This window comes from Mobula hypostoma, chromosome 13 (assembly GCF_963921235.1).
Source record: "Mobula hypostoma chromosome 13, sMobHyp1.1, whole genome shotgun sequence".
Taxonomy (NCBI): domain Eukaryota; kingdom Metazoa; phylum Chordata; class Chondrichthyes; order Myliobatiformes; family Myliobatidae; genus Mobula; species Mobula hypostoma.
The window spans coordinates 55,648,647-55,669,511 of NC_086109.1; the positions used below are offsets into that span (position 1 = coordinate 55,648,647).

The 20,865-nt window shown below is 41.3% G+C and overlaps 1 protein-coding gene across 1 annotated transcript in view; it reads left to right on the plus strand.

The window, feature by feature from the left end:
* The first annotated feature begins 5,082 nt into the window (after positions 1-5,082).
* Positions 5,083-20,865, plus strand: part of tex9 (testis expressed 9) — a 97,916-nt gene continuing 82,133 nt past the window's right edge. Inside the window, exons 1-3 of the mRNA XM_063066511.1 lie at positions 5,083-5,137; positions 19,967-20,061; positions 20,198-20,261. Coding sequence (XP_062922581.1) covers positions 5,108-5,137; positions 19,967-20,061; positions 20,198-20,261 — 189 coding nt within the window. The 5' untranslated portion in view covers positions 5,083-5,107. The remainder of the gene's footprint in view (positions 5,138-19,966; positions 20,062-20,197; positions 20,262-20,865) is intronic.

A 20,865-nucleotide genomic window follows, 5' to 3' on the forward strand; every position in this document is an offset into this window, starting at 1 on the left:
AACACGGCGGGTACGGAACTCACTGAGGTGTGGACGGAGGGGGACAAAAGTGAGGCCCTTGCTAAGAACAGAGCATTCTGCCTCAGAGGGGAAGGTCAGAGGGGATGGTGAAGACATGGCAAGGTTTGGGGCTGGGGTCAGTGGAGGGTAAAGAGTGGGAGGTCTCAGGAGGGAGAGTGGGTTTGGAATATTCAGGGAGAGCAGAGTTAGGGGTGGATGAGGGATCAGAGGAATGGAGGGGCGATGAGGGGTAGAGGGAAGGTTGGGAGTCACGGGGAGGAAAGAGGGTAGTGGAGGAATAAGACGAGTGGTAGGACCCAGCGGCAGTAAGAGCGGTCCTGGTCTGGAGAGGGTCAGGACCTCGATCCGAGCTGGATCCGGAGCTGGGGGTGGCACAGCCTGTAGCCTGCAGGGCCCCAGAACAGAGGTTGGAGTTGGAGGCGACTCCCAGATTCCCTGATAGATGCATTTGCATGTGATATCAAAAGTTCCATGTTAGCCTCTCTACCTAACACCAGCACAGACTGTCAGTAACTAAAAAAGAAGTCCTGATAACATATTGTCCTTTGCACCATAATATATCAATAAATATACTGTATCACTGACCCATTCCAAAAATAGTGATAATTCTCCAACCAGCAGAGACACACTGTCGTGGATGTGGAGGACCCCATGGACATGTGGGCCATTCTTAGTTTGTCCTGACATATCATGTAAAGATACGACTTGTTTTTCATTGCTCAAATGAGTGGAGATTTCCACATTTGAAGGAGACAACGAGTCACCCCCTGCATTCCTCCTACAGCAGACCCAGGCGTCTTCAGGACATCTCCCTTCTGCTGCTTATCTCACTGATAAGAACCCGAGGCTTTCACAAGATCCTGGGCATCTGTCCTGCTCCTTGCAACCATTCCCTTTGTGAGAGCCCATGCTATGTGTGGTTGAGGTGAGTAATGGAAAGCAACCAGCTTGTATCTGCTAAAATTAACTTTAAGGCTAGATGCTCCTCTCAGATAGATGGCAGAAAATTGTTGGAAGCTGTATCCAATTCAGTATGGAATTATACAGTCTCAGTTTGATTCAAGTGGTAAACCATCACATTTCTGTGATTAATCTACTTTTTTGTCAACCTCCTGATTTGGCTTGGGAGATCCAATTAAAGTCCTAGGGATGTACAACCTGAGAACGGGTCAGTCTGATCATCACATCCATGCCGACCGATGGGCATTCATCTGCACTAATCCTATCGCTGAGAACTTGGTCCATGCCCCTCAATACCTTAAATCACCAAGTTCTCATCTACAGATTTAAATGCAGTCAGCAACCCCACTTCCACTACTCTCTTGGGCAGTGCATTCCAGGCACCCTCCACACTCTGGATTCAAAAGGTTCTCCTCATATCCCCTTACCTGAGATCTTTTATTTGTTGTCCTCCGACATGGAAGAAGATTTCCTGCAGACTACCCCATTAATACCCCTCATAATTTAATATACCATTTTATGTTCATTTTTTTTTACCTCCTCTGCTCCAAGAAGAAGAGATCTAGCTTCTCCAGTCTCCCCTCAACACCCTGGCGAATCTCTTCTTCTAACATTATCATATCTTTCCAAGTCCCTCTGTTCGTCAATGCTCACTAAGGCCCATTCAGTTATGATACATGTCATAGTACCCCCGGAATGTTTCACCTGCCATCCCTCTGCATTGAATGCTACCTGGTGTTCCTCAGCCCATTTCACTAACATCAATTTCTCTCTGTAGCCTGAGACTACCTATCCATGACTATGTAATCTTTGTGTCATCTGTGAACTTATGATCATACTTCCCTTGTCCACATCCAAATCGTTCACATACAATATATTAGTAGCAGCAAGGGTCCCGGCACTGATCCCTTTGGGATACCACTACTAACAGGCATTCAATCACCAAAGCCATCACACTCTATGTCCTATTGCTGAAGCCATTGTGGAATTGGCTTGTCAAATTGCCCAGAATCACATGGACCATTACCTTTGGACCAGACTCCCATGTGGCCCTTGTGAAAGACCTTATTTAGGACCATGTAAAACACATCCACTGTTTCCCCCTTCATCTATACAGTTCAAAAATTAAATCGGATTGGTCAGACAGGGTCTGCCCTTGTCAAAGACATGTTGACCCTGTCATCCTATGTAATAAATAATCCTGTCCCACAGCATTTTCTCCAATAACTTCCTTACTGTTGATATAATGCTCACAGGTTTCAAATTACCAGGCTTTTCTCTGCTGCCCTTCTTTGAAAGGGGGAGAGGCCACTGGTTCATGTCTTTTCCTGTGGAGAGGCCGCTGGTTGGTGTCTTTTCCCTTGGAGAGGCCGCTGGTTGGTGTTGCTTCCTGTGGAGGGGCTGCTGGTTTGAATCGCTGCCATCAGAGGGGCTGCCAAATTGAGTTGCTGCTGGTTCGAGTTGTGGTCATTGGAGGGGCCTGTTGCTCTCGGAGATGTTATTGAAATTCTGAGATTTATGGATTGGACTGCAGTTCAAGTTAACTGTAGTTCATATTGGCCTCTTCCTGTTCCATGATTTTTTATGTTCTTGCTCATTCTTTCTTGTTGTGGATTGGCAGGCTAGAGGTTTGAGTGAACTGTTAGTTTTTGTGTGAGGGAGGGGTTGTGGGGGTGTTTGGTGTTTGCAAATTTCTGTTGCTTTTTCTTTTCATGAGGGGGACTGATGGCTTTCTTTTAACTACTTACATGTTTTTCTGTATTCTGTGGCTAGCTGGAGAAGACAAATTTCTGAGTCGTATTCTGCATACATACTTTGATAATAAAATGAATGATTGAATTGACTTTATTTCTTACATCCTTCACATACATGAGGAGTAAAAATCTTTAGATTACGTCTCTGTCTAAATGTGCAATGTGTAATTTGTAATAAATCGTATGTACAACAGGACAGTCAATATAACAAGAAATACAATTGTGACAGCTTGAACTAATCAGTCTGATGGCCTGGTGGAAGAAGCTGTCCCAGAACCTGTTGGTCCTGGCTTTTATGTTGTGGTACTGTTTCCTGGATGGTAGCAGCTGAAACAGTTTGTAGCTGGGTCGACTCAGGTCCCCACTGATCCTTCAGGCCCTTTTTACACACCTGCCTTTGTAAACGTCCTGAATAGGGGGAAGTTCACATCTACAGATGCACTGGGCTGTCCGCATCACTCTCTGCAGAGTCCTGCAATTGAATTACAGTTCCCATACCAGGCAATGATGCAGCCAGTCAAGATGCTCTCAGTTGTGCCCTGTAGAAAGTCATTAGGATTTGGGGACTCAAACATCTGAAGTGAAAGAAGCTCTGCTGTGCTTTCTTCACCACACAGCTGGTATGTATAGAGCTTTGAACCTTTGACATTTACTGTTCTCCAGTCAGCATTAACTCACTTGTGTCCAGTGAGGCTTTAAAAATCTAACTTAGAGTCCCAGCAATCTCTTCTCCTGCCTCCCACGGAACACTGGAATAGATCCCACCAGGCCCTGACAATTGATTTATCTATAAGCCTTCTAAGGCATCAAGTACACCCTTTTTATTTATTAGAATTGAATCTCATCTTCCTCTGGTGGAATCAGAAAATTTACATGAAGATATAAAAAAACTTCAAGCTGTGCGATGATATTGGGTTTGCTGACTGCTAAGCTCTAAATTGAAAGAAAGACTTTGTCCTGTCAGATATAAAAAGCATGAGTGCTCTCACTGAAGGGACATTATACTGCAACTACCCAATCTTCAGAGACTAGTTATCTCCCCTGTTTATTCTCAAGCCTCTTGATGTTCCTTATCCCATTCCTAATTAGTCCGAATTGTTGTCAACATTTAAACCATTTTTCTGCCACTTGGGTGACTTTGCATGTATATGATGTTTCCTCAGATACTCTCTTTACACAGTCTGAAAGCTTTTTGAAGATACAGTTCTCAGCTACCCACAATTAATGCTGCAAAGCTAACTTCTCTGAGTACATAAAACTTCCAACACTAACAGATCAGTTATTGATACGCTAAATGATACTATCCTTCTGGTCTGTGAGCTACCTTGAACTAAGCAACTTCGTCAGCATTGTCTGTTTTGAAAATGATAGTGACAAAGTGACTCTTGGCAAGAGGAACTCTTCTAGCTAGCAGCTGTGCCTATGAAAACACAATAAAACAGTGACTGCAACACACAACTTCGTCCTGACAAGGGTCTCGGCCCAAAACGTCGACTGTACCTCTTCTTGGAGATGCTGCCTGGTCTGCTGCGTTCACCAGCAATTTTGATGTGTGTTGCTTGAAATTCCAGCATCTGCAGATTTCCTCGTGTTTGCGTTTTTAAAAAGTGACTTTGCCAGTGTAGTTTGGAGGTGTGGACAGTAAGCGTGAAGTGGTAGTACGGGGATTATGAAGGGTGCGGAGGGGTTGGAGAGACGAGTGGCTGACGTGTAGATGGTGGTGGATGGGGTGGGTTACTAGGCGCAAAGCCCTTTTGAAAGACGTGATTAATGCTGCTTCCACTACCCTTACGGGTAATGCATTCTACAATTCAACCGCACAGATGTTCGTCGTGTCCCCACCCCCGATTCTGAACCCTGCGCCAAAGGGAACGGCTCATAATATTCATGATTTAAAGCATCACTCTGAGGAATGGACAAGCCTGATGTTTACTCCGGCAACACTGAGAACCACGGTTTGAAAGATAGCAGAGAGAGGGAAATATTTCTTTATCAGAATTCTCTCTTTAAGCAGACGACAGATGTTTGTTTTTTGAATAAAGCCAAAGCAGAAAGATAACATTTCGATAGGGATGGGGATCAGCCATGGTCCCACTGGAATGCGCACACAGAAACTAACACGCCGATTCCCTGTCACCCCTCTGCTGTCTGTATCTTGTTTTACGGCGGTTGACATCCAACTTAATGGTGCATTACCGCCAACATCCCTTCTGCTCCAAAAGCCCGACTGGTTTTGTTCTTATATCCCTCCGCCATCCATGACGTCAGGTCTCCGCCACATCTCATTGGTCAGCGAGCGATCCTCCCGCCTGCTGCAAACCTCGCGACGTTTCTGCAGCGCGTCACCCTGGAAACCAGACAACGGAGACGCCATGGAGTATCAGCGGCGGCCGGTGGGCTCGGTGAGGAGCTGGGTGGGGACAGTGGGGTCTTCGCCGGGAGTCACTTTGCAGAACTAGTTCGCTCGCTGGTGTGCCCTGCCTTTTACTGGAGCAGAGGGAGTGGGAGCTGTCCGAAGGAAGGAGCTGCACAGGAGCCCAACCTCAGGCCTGAGGAGACGTGGGCTTCAGATGGCCCTTTGATGCTGATGAGATATATAACCTTCCCTATCAGCGTCCCCTTCCGTGAATTAAATTCGTGGACTTCAACCTTCTGGGGCTAAGGTTTGCCATCTGAGCACCGACTACACATGGGTTAATATTGGCTCCTCCACTACTCCCCAACCGCGGGACTCCCAGGTTCCCTCGTCACCTCTTGGGTCGTCGGAGCCTCGTTCTTCCTCCCACCCCACCTTCCCTGAACACCTCAACTCTCCCCTCTTCCCGACGACACCAACACTTTCCATCCCTCCCCCCATTGCCGCGCCTTCTTCCTCCCTCGGTTCCGACTCCGAGCCCACTTATTTCCCCACCCTACACCGATGCCCTCCTCTTGCATCTCCAACACTGCTCCTCGGCTTGGACACCCCGCTCTGGTTTTCTGCCTACCCTGTGTCTTCTCATCTCTAGTTGCCGACGAGACCTCAAGACCTCAAGACCTCGACCAATACTCCTCACCGCTCTTCAAACCTTACCTCCTCCCAACGCACTGCCTTTCACTCACTCCACATCCTAAGGACCTCATTCAGAGCCATCAAGACATTGTCTGGGTTCTCTGTTGTAATAGTAACTGCACCCACTTCTCTTCCTTCACACACTACAACATCAGGCAAACCACTAGTGTCTTCTACAGTGAAGACTGTTACAAGATACTCATTTAGTTCATCAGCCATCTCCTTGACCCTATTATTATTTCTCCTGTCTCATTTTCTAGTGGTCCTATATCCACTCCCATTTCTCTTTTATTTTTAAATTATTTGAAAATATTGTTACTATCCACTTTGATATTGTTTGCTAGCTTGCTTTCATGTTTCATCTTTTCCCTTCCAATGAGTTTTTTAGTTGCTCTCTGTAGGTTTTTTAAAAACTTCCCAATCCTCTATCTTCCCACTAGTTTTTGCTTTGTTGTATGCCCTTTCTTTTGCTTTTACAATAGCTTTGACCTCCCTTGTCAGCCATGGTTGTTCTATTTTACCATCTAAGTATTCCTTCATTTTTGGAATGCATACGTCCTGCACCTTCCTCATTTTTCCCAGAAACACACACCATTGCTGCTCTGTTGACATTCCTGCCAGCAGCTCCTTCCAGTTTATTTTGGCCAACTCCTCTCTCATACCACTGTAATTTCCCTTACTCCACTGAAATACTGCTACATCAGACCTTACTTTCTGCCTATCAAATTTCAAGTTGAACACAATCATATTGTGATCACTGATTTCTAAGGGTTCTTTTACCTTAAGCTCCCTATTCACCTCTGGTTCATTACATTACACCCAATCCAGTGTAGCTGATCCCCTAGTTTGCTCAATGACAAACTGCTCTAAAAAGCCATCTCTTAGGCATTCAACAACCTTACTCTTTTGAGATCCATTACCAACCTGATTTTCCCAATCAAAATGCATGTTAAAATCTCCCATGACTACCATAACATTGCCCTTTTGACACGCCTTTTCTATTTCCTGTTGTAATCTGTGGTCCGTCTCCCAGCCATTGTTGGGAGGCCTGTATTTAACTGCCATCAGTGTCCTTTTACCCTTGCAGTTTCTTAACTCAACTCACAACATCTTCCGATTCTTTGTCACATCTTTCTACTGATTTGATGCCATTCTTTGCCAGTAGAGCCACACCACCACCTCTGCCTACCTTCCTATCCCTCTGATATAATGTGTAAGCTTGCACATTCAGCTCCCAACTACAACCATCCTTCAGCCACGATTCAGTGATGGCTACAACATCATACTTGGCAATCTGTAATAGTGCAACAAGATCATCCACCTTATTTCTTGTGCTATATGCATTTAGGTACAACACCTTGAGTATTATATTTGCTATCCTTTCTGATTTTGCATCCCTAATGTTTTGATACTCAGCCTGTTGTCTGCATCTAAGTCCCATCACCTGCCTGCCCTTCCTGACAGTCTGACAGCACGCTATCTTGACTTTTTTACCCCATCCGTCTTATCCTTAGTCCTTTCAGTCTGGTTCCTACTCCCCCATTCCCCCCTCGCCAAATTAGTTTAAACCCTCCCTAACAGCTCTAACAAACCTGCCCATGAGAATATTGGTCCCCCTGGGGTTCAGGTGCAACCTGTCACTTCTGTACAGGTCATACCTTCCCCAGAAGAGATCCCAATGATCCAAGAGCCTGAAGCCCTGTGCCTTGCACCAGCTTCTCAGCCACGCATTTATCTGCCAGATCATCCTGTTTCTACCCTCACTGGCACATGACACAGGCAGCAATCCAGAAATTACTACCCGGGAGGCCCTGCTTCTCAGCTTTCTACTTAGCTCTCTAAATTCACTTTTCAGGACCTCTTTGCTTTTCCTTCCTATATCATTGGTACCAATATGTATCAAGACATCCGGCTGCTCTCCCTCCCTCTCCAAAATGTCGTGGACGCGATCTGAGACATCCCTGACGCTGGCACCTGGGAGGCAACATACCATCCCGGTGTCCCGTTCATGTCCATAGAATCTCCTGTCTGTTCACTCACTATTGAGTTCCCTATCGCTACCGCTCCCTTCTCTCTCTTTCCCTTCTACATTGTGGACAAATGCTTAGTGCCTGTAATCCGGTCGCTGTGACATTCTCCCGGGACGTCATCCCCCACAAAAGTATCTGAAGTGGTAACTTATTATGGAGGGAAATGACCACAGATGCGCTCTGCTCTAACTGCCGACTTCCATTTCTCCTGACCGTCACCCAGCTACTCGCCTCCTGCAACTTCGGGGTGACTACTCTCCTGTAACTCTGATCAGTTATCTCCTCACTCTCCTGTACAAGCCGGAGGTCATCCAGTTGCTGCTCCAGACCCCTAATATGGTCTTCAAGGAGCTGCAGCCAATGTAGTTCACACAGATGTAGTTCCTTGGGAGACTCTGGGTCTCCCACTTCTCCAACATCCGGCACAAAGAATATACCACAGCCATTTAAATGGTACAGTAAGAGAGGGAAAAAAGACCAAAAAGGAAACCTTAACAGATGACTTACACAGAGCCGAAGCTTCTTTTGATCCAAAGCCTGTCGCTTCTACTCTCGCCACTGGCCTATTCCTGACAATGGCCACTCTGCTTACCTCTTCTGTACTGATAGGCCCCGTACAATGGATAAACACCTGCGAAGCTCTCGTTTTAAATAATCACTGCGAGAAACACCTCTTCGTAGAGCTCTGTTGATGCCGTTGATATGCTCTGTATGAGTCCCTTTATAGTTCTATTTCCCATCGATAAGACCTTAAAGCTCTCCACTTCTTTTTCAACATCAGACCCTACCAGTTCCCTTCCACCATCTGAACATCCGCCCTCACCTCATTTTCCTGCCACCTTAACTGGGATAGAGGGACAGGGATAACAGGGACCCTTGATAGGCATAACAGGATTCATCTTGTCATCACCCATCACTCCATGAGCCTTCACATCCAGCACGTCATTCTCCGCAACTTCTGCCATCTCCAAGCACCTCTTTACCTCCTTTGTGCTTTCCAATTTCCACAGGGATCACTCCCTCCGTGATTCCCTTGTCCATTCATCCCTTCCCACTAATCTCCCTCTTGGCACTTAGCCCTGCAAGCAGAAGAATCGCCACACCTGCCCATTCTCCTTCTCCCTCGCCTCCATTCAGGGCCCTTTGTTGAACACCTTTGCTCCATTTTCAAAAATCAGGATTTCCTGGTGGCCAAGCACTTTCATTCCAATCCCCATTCTCATTCTGATATGTCAGTCTATGCCCTTCTCTACTGCCAGAATGAGGCTACTTTCAGACTGGAGGAGCAGCATCTCGTATTCTGTCTTGGTTGTTTCCTGACCTGATGGCATGAACATCAATTTCTCCATCCTCTAGTAATTTCACCTTCCTCTTCCCTCTTCTTTAATTTTCCCCCTCTGGCCCCCTCTTGCTTCTCTTCTCCACACCTGCCTATCACCCCTTCCCCCGCGGTGCCCGTACACCTTTCCTTTTTCCAATGGTCCACTCCCATCTCCTATCAGATTCCTTCTTTTCTAGCCCTTTTCCTTTTCCACCGATTACCTCCCAGCTTCTTACTTCCATCCCCCTCCCACAGCTAGCTGACTTCACCTATTAACATTCTAGTTTGTACTCCTTCCAATCCCCCAAGTTCTTATTCTGGCATCTTCCCCCTTCTTTTCCAGGCCCGATGAGGGGTCTCGGTCTGAAACATCAACTGTTTATTCATTACCATAGATGCTACTTGACCTGCTGAGTTCCTCTAGCATTTTATGTGTGTTGCTCTGGATTTTGAGCATTTGCAAAATCTCTTGTGTTTATGGTTTAATGTTTATAAGGTTTTTTATTCACTGTCATTTGATCAATGTAGATTTGTTACCACAAAAGCTGGGACTTATGCAGATTAAATTTCAACAAAATAAAGACAAACACAGGCTGATAAAGACCAGAAAATATTGAGGTTATTTTCTTCCATAATAATGGCACTTATTTTTAGTGAATAGTCACACTTATGTCATAATGTTGGGTCATTAAGCAAGACAATATAAAAAATATTTATTGTACTCTCTTGAATCAGTCTTTGGCCTGTAACTAATGGGCTGCAACTGGCTTCATGGCTGTGGATTCACTTTCGTGAATTTCAATCCTGAATGTCATTTGCTTATTTTTATTATTTGCATGATTTGTTTTTTTTTCTTCTGCACATTGAGTGTTTGATGGTCTTTTTTTAAGGGTTCTTTCTATTGAGTTTCTTTGTTTTGAGGCTGCCTGTAAGGAGACAAATCTGAAGGTTGTACATAGTGTACATGCTTGTATACGTATTTTGATAATAAATATACTTTGAACTTTGAAAGAAAGAACAAATGACTTAAATTTCATAAAATATGTTTAATGTTCTAAAGTGGTTTGCATTCATTGAAACACTCTTGAAACTTAAACCTGACACAAACTTCAGTCTCCAGCTATTGACCCCATTCATCTTCCTAGCAATTGTAAGAAAGTTCAATCAGATTGTTTGCAACAGTAGCATCATACTTCACCTAAGATGAGCTTCAGTTCATTATATATATGCCATCACAAAGACAGACAGTTCATTTCTATCTGATTTTTTTGTTGTGCCTCAGCTCTTTTGCTGAAGGTCTCATTCATGCTTTTGTTACCTCAATACTTATTGCAGTTTTGGATAGCCTCTTTTTTTTTCCAGTAAAGGTAATCCAAAACTCTGCTGTCTGCCTCCTAATTTTCACTTAATTATAGATGCAGCAGGCAATGGAAGAGGCTTGAATACAAAAAAAAGTTTTCTAATAATTATATAGGACTTTGATGAAAGTCACCTAAGATAATGTGTACACTCTTTGTTTTGGTTTCTAAAAAAGATGCTTGTTTTCTAATTTTGGAGGAAGCGCAGCAAAGATTCATGAATAGTGGGTGTATTGTATTAAGTGGACTAGAATATTAGTTCACTGCAACATTGTGGGCTGAAGGGCCTGCCCACATGCTGTATTGCTCTATGTTCTAACAGCCCTCTGTATTGCTCTATGTTCTATGTTTAGCTGTATGTTCTATGTACTGTATTGCTCTATGTTCTATGGGCTGTATGTTCTATGTACTGTATTGCTCTATGTTCTATGGGCTGTATTGCTCTATGTTCTATGTGCTGTATTGCTCTATGTTCTATGTGCTGTATTGCTCTATGTTCTATGTTGCTGTATGTTCTATGTACTGTATTGCTCTATGTTCTATGTGCTGTATTGCACTATGTTCTATGGGCTGTATTGCTCTATGTTCTATGTGCTGTAATGCTCTATGTTCTACTATGTTGCTCTATGTTCTATGTGCTGTATTGCTCTGTTCTATGTTGCTGTATGTTCTATGTGCTGTATTGCTTTATGTTCTATGTGCTGTATTGCTCTATGTTCTATGTGCTGTATTGCTCTATGTTCTATGTTGCTGTATGTTCTATGTACTGTATTGCTCTATGTTCTATGTGCTGTATTGCACTATGTTCTATGGGCTGTATTGCTCTATGTTCTATGTGCTGTAATGCTCTATGTTCTACTATGTTGCTCTATGTTCTATGTGCTGTATTGCTTTATGTTCTATGTGCTGTATTGCTCTATGTTCTATGTGCTGTATTGCTCTGTTCTATGTTACTCTATGTTCTATGTGCTGTATTGCTCTATGTTCTATGTTGCTCTATGTTCTATGGGCTGTATTGCTCTATGTTCTATGGGCTGTATTGCTCTATGTTCTATGTTGCTGTGTGTTCTATGTGCTGTATTGCTCTATGTTCTATGTTGCTCTATGTTCTATGTGCTGTATTGCTCTATGTTCTATGTTACTCTATGTTCTATGTTGCTGTATGTTCTATGTGCTGTATTGCTCTATGTTCTATGTTGCTCTGTTCTATGGGCTGTATTGCTCTATGTTCTATGTGCTGTATTGCTCTATGTTCTACTATGTTGCTCTATGTTCTATGTGCTGTATTGCTCTGTTCTATGTTACTCTATGTTCTACGTGCTGTATTGCTCTATGTCCTATGTTGCTCTATGTTCTACTATGTTGCTCTATGTTCTATGTACTGTATTGCTCTATGTTCTATGTTACTCTGTTCTATGTGCTGTATTGCTCTATGTTTTATGTGCTGTATTGCTCTATGTTCTATGTTGCTCTATGTTCTATGTGCTGTATTGCTCTATGTTCTATGTTGCTCTGTGTTCTATGGGCTGTATTGCTCTATGTTCTATGTACTGTATTGTTCTATGTTGCTCTATGTTCTATGTTGCTGTATGTTCTATGTACAGTATTGCTCTATGTTCTATGTTGCTCTATGTTCTATGTGCTGTATTGCTCTATGTTCTATGTACTGTATTGCTCTATGTTCTATGTTACTCTGTTCTATGTGCTGTATTGCTCTATGTTCTATGTGCTGTATTGCTCTATGTTCTATGTTGCTCTATGTTCTATGTGCTGTATTGCTCTATGTTCTATGTTGCTCTATGTTCTATGGGCTGTATTGTTCTATGTTGCTCTATGTTCTATGTGCTGTATTGCTCTATGTTCTATGTTGCTGTATGTTCTATGTACTGTATTGCTCTATGTTCTATGTGCTGTATTGCTCTATGTTCTATGTACTGTATTGCTCTATGTTCTATGTTGCTGTATGTTCTATGTGCTGTATTGCTCTATGTTCTATGTTGCTGTATGTTCTATGTGCTGTATTGCTCTATGTTGCTCTATGTTCTGTGTGCTGTATTGCTCTATGTTCTATGTTACACTGTGTTCTACTGTGTTGCTCTATGTTCTATGTACTGTATTGCTCTATGTTCTATGTTACTCTATGTTCCATGTGCTGTATTGCTCTATGTTCTATGTGCTGTATCGCTCTATGTTCTGCAGTATTGCTCTATGTTCTATGTGCTGTAATGCTCTATGTTCTACTATGTTGCTCTATGTTCTATGTGCTGTATTGCTCTGTTCTATGTTGCTGTATGTTCTATGTGCTGTATTGCTTTATGTTCTATGTGCTGTATTGCTCTATGTTCTATGTGCTGTATTGCTCTATGTTCTATGTTGCTGTATGTTCTATGTACTGTATTGCTCTATGTTCTATGTGCTGTATTGCACTATGTTCTATGGGCTGTATTGCTCTATGTTCTATGTGCTGTAATGCTCTATGTTCTACTATGTTGCTCTATGTTCTATGTGCTGTATTGCTTTATGTTCTATGTGCTGTATTGCTCTATGTTCTATGTGCTGTATTGCTCTGTTCTATGTTACTCTATGTTCTATGTGCTGTATTGCTCTATGTTCTATGTTGCTCTATGTTCTATGGGCTGTATTGCTCTATGTTCTATGGGCTGTATTGCTCTATGTTCTATGTTGCTGTGTGTTCTATGTGCTGTATTGCTCTATGTTCTATGTTGCTCTATGTTCTATGTGCTGTATTGCTCTATGTTCTATGTTACTCTATGTTCTATGTTGCTGTATGTTCTATGTGCTGTATTGCTCTATGTTCTATGTTGCTCTGTTCTATGGGCTGTATTGCTCTATGTTCTATGTGCTGTATTGCTCTATGTTCTACTATGTTGCTCTATGTTCTATGTGCTGTATTGCTCTGTTCTATGTTACTCTATGTTCTACGTGCTGTATTGCTCTATGTCCTATGTTGCTCTATGTTCTACTATGTTGCTCTATGTTCTATGTACTGTATTGCTCTATGTTCTATGTTACTCTGTTCTATGTGCTGTATTGCTCTATGTTTTATGTGCTGTATTGCTCTATGTTCTATGTTGCTCTATGTTCTATGTGCTGTATTGCTCTATGTTCTATGTTGCTCTGTGTTCTATGGGCTGTATTGCTCTATGTTCTATGTACTGTATTGTTCTATGTTGCTCTATGTTCTATGTTGCTGTATGTTCTATGTACAGTATTGCTCTATGTTCTATGTTGCTCTATGTTCTATGTGCTGTATTGCTCTATGTTCTATGTACTGTATTGCTCTATGTTCTATGTTACTCTGTTCTATGTGCTGTATTGCTCTATGTTCTATGTGCTGTATTGCTCTATGTTCTATGTTGCTCTATGTTCTATGTGCTGTATTGCTCTATGTTCTATGTTGCTCTATGTTCTATGGGCTGTATTGTTCTATGTTGCTCTATGTTCTATGTGCTGTATTGCTCTATGTTCTATGTTGCTGTATGTTCTATGTACTGTATTGCTCTATGTTCTATGTGCTGTATTGCTCTATGTTCTATGTACTGTATTGCTCTATGTTCTATGTTGCTGTATGTTCTATGTGCTGTATTGCTCTATGTTCTATGTTGCTGTATGTTCTATGTGCTGTATTGCTCTATGTTGCTCTATGTTCTGTGTGCTGTATTGCTCTATGTTCTATGTTACACTGTGTTCTACTGTGTTGCTCTATGTTCTATGTACTGTATTGCTCTATGTTCTATGTTACTCTATGTTCCATGTGCTGTATTGCTCTATGTTCTATGTGCTGTATCGCTCTATGTTCTGCAGTATTGCTCTATGTTCTATGTGCTGTAATGCTCTATGTTCTACTATGTTGCTCTATGTTCTATGTGCTGTATTGCTCTGTTCTATGTTGCTGTATGTTCTATGTGCTGTATTGCTTTATGTTCTATGTGCTGTATTGCTCTATGTTCTATGTGCTGTATTGCTCTATGTTCTATGTTGCTGTATGTTCTATGTACTGTATTGCTCTATGTTCTATGTGCTGTATTGCACTATGTTCTATGGGCTGTATTGCTCTATGTTCTATGTGCTGTAATGCTCTATGTTCTACTATGTTGCTCTATGTTCTATGTGCTGTATTGCTTTATGTTCTATGTGCTGTATTGCTCTATGTTCTATGTGCTGTATTGCTCTGTTCTATGTTACTCTATGTTCTATGTGCTGTATTGCTCTATGTTCTATGTTGCTCTATGTTCTATGGGCTGTATTGCTCTATGTTCTATGGGCTGTATTGCTCTATGTTCTATGTTGCTGTGTGTTCTATGTGCTGTATTGCTCTATGTTCTATGTTGCTCTATGTTCTATGTGCTGTATTGCTCTATGTTCTATGTTACTCTATGTTCTATGTTGCTGTATGTTCTATGTGCTGTATTGCTCTATGTTCTATGTTGCTCTGTTCTATGGGCTGTATTGCTCTATGTTCTATGTGCTGTATTGCTCTATGTTCTACTATGTTGCTCTATGTTCTATGTGCTGTATTGCTCTGTTCTATGTTACTCTATGTTCTACGTGCTGTATTGCTCTATGTCCTATGTTGCTCTATGTTCTACTATGTTGCTCTATGTTCTATGTACTGTATTGCTCTATGTTCTATGTTACTCTGTTCTATGTGCTGTATTGCTCTATGTTCTATGTTACTCTATGTTCTATGTTGCTGTATGTTCTATGTGCTGTATTGCTCTATGTTCTATGTTGCTCTATGTTCTATGTGCTGTATTGCTCTATGTTCTATGTTGCTCTGTGTTCTATGGGCTGTATTGCTCTATGTTCTATGTACTGTATTGTTCTATGTTGCTCTATGTTCTATGTTGCTGTATGTTCTATGTACTGTATTGCTCTATGTTCTATGTTGCTCTATGTTCTATGTGCTGTATTGCTCTATGTTCTATGTACTGTATTGCTCTATGTTCTATGTTACTCTGTTCTATGTGCTGTATTGCTCTATGTTCTATGTGCTGTATTGCTCTATGTTCTATGTTGCTCTATGTTCTATGTGCTGTATTGCTCTATGTTCTATGTTGCTCTATGTTCTATGGGCTGTATTGTTCTATGTTGCTCTATGTTCTATGTGCTGTATTGCTCTATGTTCTATGTTGCTGTATGTTCTATGTACTGTATTGCTCTATGTTCTATGTTGCTGTATGTTCTATGTGCTGTATTGCTCTATGTTCTATGTTGCTGTATGTTCTATGTGCTGTATTGCTCTATGTTGCTCTATGTTCTGTGTGCTGTATTGCTCTATGTTCTATGTTACACTGTGTTCTACTGTGTTGCTCTATGTTCTATGTACTGTATTGCTCTATGTTCTATGTTACTCTATGTTCCATGTGCTGTATTGCTCTATGTTCTATGTGCTGTATCGCTCTATGTTCTGCAGTATTGCTCTATGTTCTATGTTACTCTATGTTCTATGTTACTCTATGTTCTATGTGCTGTATTGCTCTATGTTCTATGTTGCTGTATGTTCTATGTACTGTATTGCTCTATGTTCTATGTGCTGTATTGCTCTATGTTCTATGTGCTGTATTGCTCTATGTTCCATGTACTGTATTGCTCTATGTTCTATGTTGCTCTATGTTCCATGTGCTGTATTGCTCTATGTTCTATGTTGCTGTATGTTCTATGTACTGTATTGCTCTATGTTCTATGTTGCTCTATGTTCTATGTGCTGTATTGCTCTATGTTCTATGTGCTGTATTGCTCTATGTTCTATGTACTGTATTGCTCTATGTTCTATGTTGCTCTATGTTCCATGTGCTGTATTGCTCTATGTTCCATGTGCTGTATTGCTCTATGTTCCATGTGCTGTATTGCTCTACGTTCCATGTGCTGTATTGCTCTACGTTCCACGTGCTGTATTGCTCTACGTTCCACGTGCTGTATTGCTCTACGTTCCACGTGCTGTATTGCTCTACGTTCCACGTGCTGTATTGCTCTACGTTCCACGTGCTGTATTGCTCTACGTTCCACGTGCTGTATTGCTCTACGTTCCACGTGCTGTATTGCTCTATGTTCCATGTGCTGTATTGCTCTATGTTCCATGTGCTGTATTGCTCTATGTTCTATGTGCTGTATCGCTTTGTTCTATGTTGCTGTATGTTCTATGTGCTGTATTGCTCTATGTTCTATGTTACACTGTGTTCTACTGTGTTGCTCTATGTTCTATGTACTGTATTGCTCTGTTCTATGTTACTCTGTTCTATGTGCTGTATTGCTCTATGTTCTATGTGCTGTATTGCTCTATGTTCTATGTTACTCTGTTCTACTGTGTTGCTCTATGTTCTATGTACTGTATTGTTCTATGTTACTCTATGTTCTATATGCTGTATTGCTCTATGTTCTATGTTGCTGTATGTTCTATGTGCTGTATTGCTCTAAGTTGCTCTATGTTCTATGTGCTGTATTGCTCTATGTTCTATGTTACACTATGTTCTACTGTGTTGCTCTATGTTCTATGTACTGTATTGCTCTATGTTCTATGTTGCTGTATGTTCTATGTGCTGTATTGCTCTATGTTCTACTGTGTTGCTCTATGTTCTATGTGCTGTATTGCTCTATGTTCTACTGTGTTGCTCTATGTTCTATGTACTGTATTGCTCTATGTTCTATGTTACTCTATGTTCTATGTGCTGTATTGCTCTATGTTACTCTATGTTCTATGTGCTGTATTGTTCTATGTGCTGTTTTGCTCTATGTTCTATGTTGCTGTACTGTGTGCTGTATTGCTCTATGTTCTACTGTGTTGCTCTATGTTCTATGTACTGTATTGCTCTATGTTCTATGTACTCTATGTTCTATGTGCTGTATTGCTCTATGTTCTATGTTACTCTATGTTCTACGTGCTGTATTGCTCTATGTTCTATATTACTCTATGTTCTATGTGCTGTATTGCTCTATGTTCTATGTTACTCTGTTCTACTGTATTGCTCTATGTTACTCTATGTTCTATGTTGCTGTATGTTCTATGTGCTGTATTGCTCTATGTTGCTCTATGTTCTGTGTGCTGTATTGCTCTATGTTCTATGTTACTCTATGTTATATGTGCTGTATTGCTCTATGTTACTCTATGTTCTATGTGCTGTATTGCTCTATGCTCTATGTTACTCTATGTTCTACTGTGTTGCTCTATGTTCTATGTTACTCTATGTTCTATGTGCTGTATTCTATGTTCTATGTGCTGTTTTGCTCTATGTTCTATGTTGCTGTATTGCTCTATGTTCTGCTGTTTTGCTCTATGTTCTACTGTATTGCTCTATGTTCTACTGTATTGCTCTATGTTCTATGAGCCCTCTGCACAATTTAGAACAATGAGGGGTTGAAACATACAAAATTCTTAGGGGGCCAGACAGTGTGACTACAGAGAGAATATTTTTTCTTCCTGTGGAGTCTTGAACTGGGCTTTACTATCTCAGGATGAAGAGGTTGGCCATTTAAGAGTGAAATGGGGAGCGATTTCTTCACTCAGACCATGGTGAATCTCTGAAATTCTGTATCCTGGATTGTTGAATGATTACCGAATAATTGCATTCAAAATTGAGATACATAAATACAGAAGATATGTTGATAGGCAAGAAAGTTGTATCAAGGTAGATGAGTCACCTTGCTGAATGGCCTACTTCTGCTCCTATTTCAGGTTCTTCCATCACTCCTGCACTTTGTGGTCTACTTTGCTCCCAATAAATGAATGTCACATAAAGTTATTACTTTGTTGGCTACACCCTTATTATCTTCAGCTACTCCATTCCTAATAACTTATCCTCTTTATCAAGCTTCAATTTAATCACTTCATTGCTGAAAGCTGTGCCATGAGTTGTCAAGGCCTTGTACTCTGGAATTCTCTCCAAAGTGCTTCTGCCTCTCATTTTTTTCCCCGTTCTTTTTTATGTCACTCCCTAAAACCCACCTTTGACCAAGTTCTATTTTCATTTGCTGTAATATCATCTAATCTAGTGTTTTTTTAAAAGTTAACATTTGTGGAATGCTTTGTTCCGAAAAGGCATTGCACGAATGGAAGTTAGCACTGATGATGTAGTCACTGTTACAGGAAAACCGATGGTGAAAGGTAGTGGCGGCAAAGATAATTTAGTTGAGAAAGAATATTGGTGGGACTCTGCAAGGAGCCTACTTAATCATTTTCAAAACACCCTATTTGAAAGATTGCACCTCCAACAGTGCACCACTCTCTGAATGCAGGGGCGATATATATACTTTTATTGAATATGGTAAAACTCGTGATAAATGCACACAAAATGCTGCGGGCAGCATCTATGTGAACAAATAGGAAAAGTACTTCTGGAAAGTTGATGTTTAGGGCTGAGACCCTTCATCAGGACTGGAAAGCAATGGGGAAGCCAGTGGAATAAAAAGGTAGGGGTAGGGGAAAGAGGTAAGGGGTTGGAGAAGAAAGAACCTGATAGAAGAGTAGAATGGACCATGGGCGAAAGAGAAGAAGGAGGGGTACCAAGGAGATATGATAGGTAGGTGACAAGAAGAGGTAAGAAGCCAGAGTGGGAAGGGGAGGGAGAAAAATTGCTGGAAGGAGAAAATTGATGTTCATATCATCAGGTTGGAGGCTATCTGGATGGAATATGTGATGTTGCTCCTCCTCATGGTCGCAGAAGAGGAGACTCTGTTGGAACCGGAATGATAGGTGTTAAAATAGTTGGACACTGGGGAAATTCTGTTTTTGGCAGATGGAACAGAGGTGCTCGACAAAGCGATCTTCCAATTTACCTCAAGTCTCACCAGTGTAGAGGAGGCCATGTCTGGAGCACTGGATACAATAGACAACACTCTGATAATCCATTTGACCACTTGAAAATTCCAATGGCTTGTCATCTGACTCACCAGGTGATGTTTGGCACAATTCTTGTCCACTTTCTGGGTCCTAGGTTCCCATGAAACACATCCTCACAAAGGTCCAAGATCTTGCCGTTCCTATGCACATTTTGAGGATGTATACGCTCATTCTCCGGCCACCTGCTGCAGACCCAGGTCCCCCACACCCTTGAAACATACTTGGTTCCTTTTTACATTTTCTGTTAACGGGTTCACTGAAATGTTACTGCGTAACATCTTTGTTTTTTAAAAAATGAGTTAAAGGTGTGTTGGAGTGCCAAAAAACTATGCGGTAGTCCGGAATATCAGCTTGTTCAGCACCACCAAAATCCTGAGCCTGCCAGATTAACCAGACTTTCACTGTAGAATGAACATGAAATGTATGTAAGTGTTATGTTTCACATATCCAGGTTACAGTTTGTTGTAATAGATTGAACCTAACAACATGTTTCATAACTACTTGTTTAGGTTCTCTTGTTTGTGTTTCATCAGTTTATTTCTTTTTTTTGCCACTGATACAAAAGGAAGTTCAATATTTTTTTTGTATTGGTTTTGGGTCCTTTTAAATCCAGGCAAAGAAAGCTCTTTCCAGTAGATCTGGCTCCCTTCCATCAGCTTCAGGAGAGAAAGCTCCTCCAGATTTACTTGCTAAAGAAGAAGAGTACAAGTACGAATATTTTTCCACATTAATTTATCTGCTATATGTAGTAATTCATTGTCTGAATTTTGCTTTAGTTTGAATATGCAATCAGTGTTATGTAAGAAATGAAATTATTTTAATGTAACATTTCATATGCAATTAGGAAATTAAATGCAGAGCTGGAAGCAAAAACAGCTGAACTGGTTCGGCAAGCTGAAGAAGTTATGGTGAGTTTAGCTGACAAGTGAAGGATAATATTTCAAAATTGCTGTTCTGTAATTATAGGGATTTTTTTCTTGCTTCTTTGTCAGAAATTTCTTCCTGTTTTAGTGGGAATGAACAAATGCAGAATTTAGATATTGCCTTAATGCTGTCTTTGGTTGATTCAATAATATGTACAATGAGCAGTATGGAAAAGTGCTGTCAATTTCTGATCTGTCTGACTTCGAAGTTCATTGAAGTGCAAATTTTTAATTAGGATAATTTTAATTAGCAGCATTGTGTGTTTGGAGTGTGGAATAATTGCTTAATATCTAATTAATATTCATACAATTGGACATGAGTCATGCTTTAAAATGTACTAGTAAAATAGTGCCTCCAGATACCGATTTATCTCTCACACAGTTTGCTTTTTGCCTTTTTAACTGTGCATTATATTACCTATACTTTAAGACATCAGATGGTGGCAAGGTGAGGTAATTTTAATCCTTGGGGAATGAAACTTTTACATTATTTTATTCTAATCCCTTTCAGCAAATCTTCTAACAATTTTTTGGTGATGGTTTGGATGTCTTAATCTGTCTCATGCTTGAGAGCCAGGGTTATTAAATA